This window comes from Galeopterus variegatus, unplaced genomic scaffold (genome assembly GCF_000696425.1).
Source record: "Galeopterus variegatus unplaced genomic scaffold, G_variegatus-3.0.2 Scaffold1855, whole genome shotgun sequence".
In the NCBI taxonomy this organism is placed as follows: domain Eukaryota; kingdom Metazoa; phylum Chordata; class Mammalia; order Dermoptera; family Cynocephalidae; genus Galeopterus; species Galeopterus variegatus.
This window is the reverse complement of record NW_007727966.1, coordinates 133,232-143,357: the sequence shown is the minus strand read 5'-3', so window position 1 is coordinate 143,357 and position 10,126 is coordinate 133,232. Positions and strand designations below refer to the sequence as shown.

Here is a 10,126-nt window from a genome sequence, read left to right as displayed (position 1 = left end):
GGTGGTGGTGATGGTGCTGCCGATGCTTCCGATCCTTGGGCCGGCCCCGCTCCTGGTCCCGCTCCTTCGAGGGCAGGTCTCCGGACTGGGTGGTCATGCTCAGGTCTGTCCCCAAGCCTGTGCCGGGAGGGGGTTGGACAGAGATGGCAGTGAGGGAGGGGTGGGGCAGGGTGGGTGGGATATACACACAGGAGACCACCAAGAGGGTCTGGGGGCCCTAGAGAGAGGGGCCTACCCTTGGACCAAGGCAGGCCTGTGGGGACAGAGCTGGTTGGTAGAAGACAGCCCAGTCCCCAGGCTCCCGCAGCAGCCCCCTGGCCCTCTCTGCCCCATACTCTTTGAGGCCTGTCCCTCAGAGACTACCCCACTCTCTTCTCCTCTGTCACCTCTTAGAGCCTCCTGTCTCTGGGCCTGGCCAGGCGGCCCACCTGTGTCCACGTCGGTGTAGCGGCCCAGGGAGCGCTCGGAGGTGCGGTGGCTGCGGTCGCGACGCCGCTGGTGGTGCCGCTGGTTCTCTTCGGGCGGGACCCGCTCCAGCGAGTAGTCGTCCAGGCGCCGGGCCTTGGGGCCCAGCACGGAGGCTGAGCGTTTCATGGGGCTGGTGTCTGAGATGGTCTGGGGGGGAACAGGCCAGCGGGCCAGGGTCAGTGGCTGGCACCAGGTAGTCCTGGGCCTTCCTGACCTACTGTGGCAGCCTGGTAGGCGGCCATCAGTAACCAGGGTGTGACCATTCAGGGCCAGGGTCCAGGTGATGGTGTGGGGTCTCAGTTCCGTCTGATTAACAAGGGGCCTGGCCTGCCCACTCTGAGGGAGGACGCCTCTGTACCCCACAGACAGGGCTGCTCTTCCTGGGCCCATCCTGGGTTCCGGCCAGGAGGCCCTGTCTGATCCGCCACCTCTGCTGCTTCTCAGGACCACCCTAAGGGGCAGCCCCTCACCCTGGAGGCCCAGCCAGGGTGAGCAGGCTGGCTGAAGGAAAGCCCTCTCCCCCCATGCAAGTGCCAACTTGGAGCCCCGGGCTGCCTGTTGCTGCTCTGGCCCCCACCTGCTTTCCAGGGAGGTGAGAATCCTTCACCTCCCACGGCTTCTGACCTGTGGGCTCAGGGTCAGCCCTCAGCACCCCAGCTCAGCCTCCCCCTTGGCCAACTGGGCCGTGAGCTCCCACCCCCAGTCTGGCTTCTGCTGTCCAGGTCCAGGTAAGGGAGCTCCGTGGGCCTGCCCTGGCATTTGAGGCCCTGGGGCCCCACTCTTCCCATCCTCGGCCTGTAGCCCAGCCCCAGGGTCAAGCACTGGACAGAGAGGGGGCTACGGCTCTCCGAGGCAGACAGAGAAGAAGGAAGACCAGGTAGACACCCCAAGGGCCCAGCTGGATGGCTGGGGGCACTGCCCAGGTCCGGAGCTGTAAGGGACATGAGGTCAGGGGTCGGTGGTAGTATCAGGGAGACAAGCCCCCCCAAAAGAGGTGCAGGTGGATCAGGTCAGCCTCCTGGAAGATGGTGCCCCCTGGCTTGGGGGCTCTGAAGAGAAGGGGGCCGGGGTGGGAGTGGCCCTGCCCCACCAGGGCATACACGGGGCACACACAGGACACAACACACACACACACACACACACACAGGAGGATAGGGCTCCACAGGGGGTGGGGTGGGGGTCTGCAAAGAAAGGGTGGGGTCTGAGGACGGCAGAGATGACAGATTCCCACGAGGGGGGTGGGGAGGAAGAGGGGCCGGGGCCGGGGCCGGGGCCGAGCCGGGTGGCGGGCGGCGCGGTACATACACTGAGGTTATTCCCACGTGGCCGGCCCCTTCTCCTCTGTCACAGCCCCACGGGATGGTGCACACAGAAAAAACAGAAAGAAGAAAATAAATATAAAAGGCAAGAGGGAGAGGAGGGCGGTGGTATATGCAGGAGGTGCCAGAGAAGGCAGAGGAATTGGGGAGGGGAGAAGGGAGGGAGGAAGGAGAGTTAGAGTCCCTGGTGGGGGATGCCCTGGGCCTGCCCAGGGGTGCAGAGGAGACAGACAGGAGACGCAGACAGACAGATGGCAGAGGCACGAGATTGACAGATGGGACAGCACTGCCACAGGCCCCGGCCCTGGGCTCTGCTCATGCCATGCACCCCAGCCCTGGCTCCAGCGGACGCTCAAAGCTCCTGGGTGGTGGCTGTCTGTCAGCTGGGCCCATCCCAACTCTCTCCTGGGGCCCAGCAGCTCAGTCCTGAGGGAGGGGACTGGACAGCCCCATGCACGCTGCGTGTCCCCCACCCCAAGTTCACAGCAGCAAGAGGCCAGGCGCTTGGGCGACCCTGGTCCAGCCAGGCACAGTGCAGCCTTGCGCCCCGTGCAGACACCATGGCACAGCGCACGGGAAGCTTGCCCCAGCCAGACATGCCACCCTGCCTGGGCCAGGCCCGCGGTGGCCCCTCCCTGTTCTCATGGCTCCCTCAGGCTGGGTGGGCTGCCAGCCTTGCCTCTGGCTTCTGGCCCCTCTGTCTCCGTGGGCCACGGCAGCTGGGTCAAGCAGCCACACACAGACACACATCAGGCACACACCCCTGCACCACCCAGCGGCCCCCACAGAGACCAGACAGGAAATACAAATCCCAGCTGCCCCCAGACCCACCCCAGACTCTGCTACCAGGTCCTAGGACCAGCCAAGTTCTCCCGTGCAGGCCTGTGTGTGCATGTGCATGTGTTTATGCATGCAGTGTGCATGTGTGTGCACGCATGTGCAGTGCATATATGCCCACGGGCATGTGTCCAGGTGCGCGTGTGCACGTGTGAGCATGTGTGTGTGCAAGCGGGATTCTTGATTGCAGCTCTCACCTGGGCCTGATGAATCCCCTACCCCACAGTCCTCCACTTCCTCCCTCTTTAGTCCCCCCAAGCAAGGCAGAGAGAAACCACTCTGCAGTAATCTGCCCCAGGAGCACCCCTCCCCCTCTCTGCCCTCTCTTAGGGAGGGGCCGAGAGGACAGGGCCTCCAGGTGCTCCAGGTGCTGCCAGGCAGGGGGCGGGGCCTGCACACAGCTGCAGAGGTCACAGGTGGCCCCACCCAGGCCTGCATCCGGGAGAGAGGAGACACACTGGACCGTGTGGGGGGCATCTGCCCCCGCCAGAGCTGGGTTGGGGTGCAGCCCCCGGGCGGTGGGTGAAAGCCCTCACCTGGTTCTCCGCGGGGAGGCGGGGCATGGAGGCAGCCCGGGCCTGGCCTTCCATGGGGAGGTAGTGCTCACTGTCCGAGTAGCCATCTCTGCCCATCTCTCGCATCTCCACAGACTGTGGGGCAGATGGCGAGACCAGGTGAGCCCCAGCGCCTGACACATGATGTCTGCAGAGGGAAGGAGCTGCAGGTGGGGGCCCAGACCCGGGAGCTGTCAGGGTTGTGGGGGGACAGAGGCACCTGAGAGTTGGGCTGGCTGTTGGGCATGTCGGTGGGGGGCCCCCGCTCTGGGCTCCATGTGCCCGTCTTCTGGAACATCTCCTGGGCCCGCTGGGTCACCCAGGATGGGCTCTCCTTGATGCCGCCTTCGTGAGCCATCCTGTGTGGGGGACAGAGAGGCCAGGGTGGTGGTGGGCACTTGGGGGCTTCCGGAACCCAGGGACTGTCACCCTCACCTCCCGCCTCCTGGCCAGACAACACTCACAGGCCTCCTCCTGGGTCCAGCTGGGTGGAGGGGAGGGCATTCTGGCCAGGTCCCCCCTCCTGTGTTGGAGATGGGGGCTCCATGCGCTGGAACATAAGGGGTGTCCGGTTCTGGGGAGGCAGAGAGCAGTATGTGTACACAAGAGTGGTGGCACGGGGGACAGGGGACAGTGGGGGGAGTGTAGGAATCTCAGGCTCTGGCCAAGGCTGCAGTTGAGCAGGATGGAGGGAACGCTCAGACCCTCCTCACCCCAGGTCTGATCCATCTAGACTCTTCCTTCCAAATTCATCCAGAACTGGACCACTTCCCACCCCTCCACTCAAGTCACAGCCCCCACCCTGCACTGGTCCCCCCAGGTCTCCCGACTTCTACCCTCACCCCCAAAGTCTGTTTCTCTACAGCCACCAGGGGGTGCCTGTGAGCATCTGAATCAGTCATGTCCCTCCTCTGCCCAGGACCCTCCATGGCTCCCACCTCACTAGGAGTAAAAGCCAAAGTCCTCCCCGCAGTTCCCAAGGCCCTGAATGATCTGCCCTGTCACTTCCCTCCCCTTGCCTCCTCCTGCTCTCCTCCTGGGTCACTCTGTTCCATCACATTGACCTCTTCCCTGTTCCCCCAAATCACCAGGCACAGGCTGGCCTCAGGGCCTTTGCACGGGCTGTTCCCTCTGCCTGGAACGCCCTTCCTCAGCCTGCTGCTTGGCTCCTCCCCCCCCTCCTCCCTCAAGTCCTTACTCAGCTGTCACCTCCTCAGGGAGGCCTCTCCGACCACCCATTTCGCATTGCATCCCCCTACCGCCGGCATTCATGATCGTCCTTATTCTGCGTCCCTTTTCCCATGGCACTTTGCTGTCTTGCTGTATGATTAAGCCATTTGCTGCTGCTGGCATTTCCACACCCTGAGTGTCTGCTCCCTGAGGGCAGGGATTCTGGTCCGTGTTGCTCACAGCTGTACCTCCCATGGCTGAGAATAGCACCAGGCACATAGTAGGTGCTTCCACACCCTGAGTGTCTGCTCCCTGAGGGCAGGGATTCTGGTCCGTGTTGCTCACAGCTGTAACTCCCATGGCTGAGAATAGCACCTGGCACATAGTAGGTGCTCGATAAGTGTTGGTGGGTGGATGAATTAACCCAGGCTATGTCTCTTTGCCACGGCCCTGCTTCTCAGTGATCTCTCCTGGGGTTTGGCCATGCCCCCCTGTTCTGGTTGGTTCTCATGGTGACAAGCAAGCCACTGTCCCCAGGGCGATGGCCAGCATACCTGCTCCTCGCGCATGGCCTGCAGCTTCTTGGCCTTGCTCTGGCGGTAGTACTCCATGATCATCATGGCTGCGTAGATCTTCCCCACCGTCAGGTCCGTGGCTGGGGGCACAGGGCGAGCTCACCAGGGGTGCCAGCCCCGTCCCTATGCCCTCCCCAGGCCTCCTCTTTTCCTCCCCCTCCCTCCATCCTGGCCGGGCTCGACTCTTACACTTGTGAGGTGTGACCAGCAGGTCCAGTGTCTTCTGGGACAAGTTGGGCCAAATGGCCATCATCTCCTTCCGAAGCTCAGCATCCATCTGCTGCTTGTCTGCTCCGCCTGCAAGGTGGGTGCAGACAGACCCTGACTGCCCACCTGGTGGTCAGCTGGCCTCTGGGCCAGCTGCCAAGCCAGCAGCTCCTGAGAGCAAGACCACTACCATTCAGGTTCCAGTGGGGTCTACAGTGCTCCTGGAGCCTGGCCCACGGGAGGCCCTGGGCAGGGCTGGTAGAATGACCTCACAGGGCCAGGGCCACGGAGCAGCTGATGGGGGAGAGTCCAGCATGGAGAGGGGCTGAGGTCCCAATACTGGCTCCCACTCTACCTCTCGGTGCCTCAGTTTTTCCATCTGTGAAATGGGGATGATCGATTATGTGACAAAGCAGTTAATGTGCATGAAGCCTTGGGGTAGTGAATGCCACAGGATTATCACTACAGTGACCCATCCATCCAAGGCTGGGACACCCTGGAGCATCCCCGACAGAGGTTTCTCTCCACCCATGGACATGCCCTTGGGTGCAGCAGACTCCCGGTCCCTCACCCCAGCCATGATGCTCATGAAGATTCTCTGCCAGTTTCCTGGCCTTGCTACCTGAGTACATGGGAGGGATGGTGGCCCTCCTTGTCCCCCTGTGGTTGGCCAGGGTGAGGGATGAGTTCTTGCTAATGGGGTGTGATCAGAGTGACATGCCATTTTGGGGTGAGGGCTTTTCTTTTTCTTGGCAGCTGGCTGGTATGGGGATCAAACTCTGGACCTTGGTATTGTCAGCACCACACTTTAACCAACTGAGCTACCCGGCCAGCCCACCAGAGTTTTAATTGTCAGAGTGGGACCCATCCGAGCTCTCTTTCACTCTATCACATGGCTGGTGACCTTACAGACAGTGGCTGCTCCCTCAGGCTGGTCCCTAAGTGACTCTGATGAACAGAGCACCCTGTCAACCCACGAAGGACACAACAAGCATGGGACACGAACCTTTACTGGTTTGAGCCACCAAGATCTTGGGGCTGTTTGTTACAGCAGCTTGGCCACATCGATCCTGACTGATATGCCAGCCTGGTCCCCACTTCTACTTCTGTTTCACAGCCCCTGACACTGTGTGCAGGGTCGCCGTTCCAAACACTGATCAGCAGGCACGGAAGAAATGTTAACCCACAGTCCCTGATCAGATGCAGAATCTGAAGACCCCCTGTGGGGCCAAACATTAACCTTGTAGTTGCTGAATCTTGGGTGGCAGTCGCAGGGGGCCTGAGGCGGGGGGAGAGCAGGGGCCAGCTCCCAACCAGTAGAGAAGTATTTCAGTGTTTTAATAACTATCAGGTTTCCACCAGCCTCCCCTCACCCAGCATCTGCCTCCCTCGCCCTCTCCTCCCCAACTGCTCCATGTGTCAGACTGGCTTTGGGCTGCCTCTGGCGCCCCTGCCCAGCTTCTCCTTCTCAGCACAGACACTGCCAGGCACCCTGCGAAGCTTTCACTCACCTTCCCCATGTGGCTCTTTTATGTTAGGAAAAATCTTTCAGAACGGCCTTTTTGTGAATGCACAGGTAAAGCTCAGGCCCTATTCCGGAAGAGGACGTTGAGGCGACAGGAAGCTGAATTGACTGTTCTGTCCCCATCACCGCTGGCCTGGACCAGTGCAGTCGCCTCTGCCCAGGTCTCCTGCACCCTCCCAGACTACTCTCCCCACAGCCGCCAGAGGGCACCTGGGAACACCTGTGTCCCTCCTCCGCTCAGAACCTCCCATGGCTCCCACCTCTCTCAGGGTGAATGCTCAAGTCCTCACCGCAAGCCCCCAAGGCTCTGCACGCTCCGCACTTGCCTTCTCTCCCTGTCACTCACTCTGTTCCAGCCACAGCAACCTCCTCAGTGTTCCTCAAACACGCCAGGCATAGTCTTGCATCAGGGCCTTTGCACGGGCTCTTTCTTCTGCAAGGATTGTTCTTTCTGCAAATATCTATGTGGCTTCCTCGCCCATGTCCTCCTTCAGGTTTCTGCTCAAATTCTTTATCTAAGAGGCATTCTAGCTGACCCCAGTCTGACCCCCCTTCTCTGTATTTATCCCGTCATGTGGTTGTTCCCAATCTCACCCACTAGAGGGCGAGCTCCATGGTAGGGGCTTTCTTTTCACTGCTTGCTTGTGCTCATAGCATTTAGTGGTGCAGGAAGCTGTGGTTATTGGGGCTGAGCTACACGGGGTGGGGCTGATCCATGACCCTGGACTCAGGTTGGGAGGTCAAGACTATTGTGGGAGACCCTTCGGAAAATCCTCTTTGTAGTTGGGCTGTTGACACCAACCTATAACAGTTTGTCTTTCCTCATGGGAAGAGGGGGACTTAGTAGCTATGTTTACCGTCTATTGTAGGTAAATGAGGTGCCCAGGGTCTCTGTGGCCCCTTCTTGGATACAGGGAAAGAAGAGAACAAGACATTTCCCATTCAAAGTCACTTTCTCCCTATGACTAATAGGTTTCCTGTGTCTCTTGGAAAAAAGGCAGATGCCTGCTGTGATGGACTGAATTGTGTCCCCCTAAGATTCATATATGGAGTCCTAACCCCCAGTGTGACCGTATTTGGAAATAGGACTTTGAATGATGGAATCAAGGTTAAATGAGGTCCTTAGGGCCTCAGGTCCAATATGGCTGGTGTCCTTATAAGAAGAGGAAGGGGGAGCCACTGGGGGTTCAGAGACACAGAGAAAGACCACGTGAAGAGGTGGCCATCTGCAAGCCAAGAAGTAAGGCCTCGGGAGAAAACAACCCTGCCAGCACCTTGATCTTGGACTTCCAGCCTCCAGAACTCTGAGAAAATAAATGTCTGTTGTTTAAGCAGACGAAGACACCTGCTCTTAGTGTCTGAATAAGGTAAGGGACTCAGAGCAGGACTTCTCGACCTCAGTCAGCACTACTGACAATTGGGACCAGATTATTCTCGGTTGTGGGGGGTGTCCTGTGCATTGCAGGTTGTCAAGCAGCATCCCTGGCTTCTACCTACTAGATGCCATGAGCATCTCCTCTACCCCTGCCCCAAGTCCTGACAACCAAAACTGTCTCCAGACATTGCCAGGTGTCCCCTGGGGGACAAAATTGCCCCAGTTGAGAACCACCACCTGAGACTCTTTCTGCCTTGATTCAGGACTATCATTCACATTTAAACAGGAAGACTTTTAGCAAATTATTTCAAGGTTATTCCTTCTCCAAGTGGGTGACAGTCACCCACAAACTGGGTATGCCCCAGCCCCTCAAGAGATGTTAAGTTGTGGTTTATTCCTACAGTGGAATATGATTCAGCAGTTAAAACAAAAGAACTACAGCTTATATATAACAATGGTTGCATCTTAGCAATAAAATATTAAGTGAGGTGATGGCCCTTTCCGCAAGAATTCCCAGCTGAATTTGTATAAGGTAGAAAGATAAATAGGAAAATGTCACCCACAGTGACAAATAAATGTTGCTATGAATAGTCTTCATACTATGCCTTTGACTGGAAGGGCTCAGAGCTCTTTGGGCACACCTGCCTTACCATTTATTCTGATAAGAGCCCATGGAAGGTTATTGAGGACTGATCGCAACCCTTGGTGTGGTGTCGCCCGCACTGCGCTCAGCCAGTGAGCGCACCAGCCATTCCTATATAGGATCCGAACCCGCGGCGGGAGCGTTGCTGCGCTCCCAGCGCCGCATTCTCCCGAGTGCGCCACGGGGTTGGCCCTCCTCTGTCTCATGCTGCAGGCCTTTGGTGAACATTGTGTCGCAGGGTCTGTCCTGTGCACTGCAGGATATTCAGCAGCATCCCTGGCCTGTATATACCAGATGCCACCAACACCAGCCCCCTGCTGGCTGTGATAATCAAAAATGTCTCCAGACATTGACCACTGTCCCCTGGGTGCAGAATTGCCTCTGGTTGAGAATGCTGAATTAGGGTTTAACCCCTGACCTGGACCTGCAAGACCTGACCCTACTCTTCCTTTTTGGTAGCATTTCTCACTTTCTAACACATTAATACTCTACTTATTTATCGTGCTTATTGTATGTCACCTGTTTCCTCTCAGCTCCGCATCTTTCACCGCCATATCTCAAGCGTTGAGGATGGGGCTGCACACACAGGAGGCACCTAATGAATGCTCTTGTTTCATCAGCCGTGCCTAACATGGCCCCCAGTTTCAGGCTGATACCACGTGCCAGAAAGCCACAGCAGGCCCAAGCCCTTCAGCTCTCCTGAGGAACACCCCAGCACCTTCTGGGCTGTTCCACATTCAGACAGAGCCTGGGCTCTGGTCGCAGCTCCCCCAGTCTTTGTGAGGAGGAAAGGGTGGGACAGTGGCCTTATGGCTGGTTGGCCACATGGGATCCCAAATGAGCACCTGGGCTGTCCCTGGGTGGGGTTAGCCTGGATTTTGATTCTTTCTAAGACAATGGCAAAAGGCATTCTTGTTTGGGGAACCGGGGTCCCCTACAACCACTGGTGTGCCAGGGTTTGGGACAGTGCGGCCACAGGGGATGCTCGGGCAGGCACTGAGCAGTCTGTACTAGTTAGCTCTGGGCTTATGTCCATGCAATCCCCTAATGCTGTGCACGGCTGTTAGTATGTGGCAGCACAGAGTTTATAAAGCTCTTGCTGTAAGCTCTTAGCGGAAGTCAGAACATCAGTGTGAGGCTGGGTAGCTTGATATGCTAACTGGGTTTGTTCAGGCAGGTGGTCAGCTCTGCCTTCATTGACTGGGGTGGGGACAACCAAGAGGGTAAGGGGAGATGAGGGGACACAATCTGAGCCACTTAGAGGGAGGCTTCAGGGGTCCAGACACAATGTCTAGAAGAAAAAGAAACATGAAGAAAGACTTTCCCCAGACAAGAATGAGATTCTTTGGGGCAGAGAGAACAGAGGGGTGGATGGGAGGGAGAGACAGAGGAGAGAGAAAGACAGAGACAGAGAGGGACAGAAAGATAAGCAAAGGGACCCCCCCCCCCCCCC

The 10,126-nt window shown here is 58.2% G+C and overlaps 1 protein-coding gene across 1 annotated transcript; it reads right to left on the bottom strand.

The window, feature by feature from the left end:
• Position 1: 1 nt before the first annotated feature.
• On the bottom strand, positions 2–5,710 carry LOC103595820 (voltage-dependent P/Q-type calcium channel subunit alpha-1A-like; the record flags this gene model as incomplete). Its single annotated transcript, XM_008579321.1, has 8 exons — positions 5,626–5,710; positions 5,113–5,220; positions 4,903–5,003; positions 3,643–3,752; positions 3,399–3,537; positions 3,161–3,274; positions 387–615; positions 2–117 (listed from the first exon to the last, which is right to left on the bottom strand). Coding segments are annotated over exons 1-8 (1,002 nt in total), but the record flags the coding sequence as incomplete, so codon positions are not given.
• Positions 5,711–10,126: the final 4,416 nt, after the last annotated feature.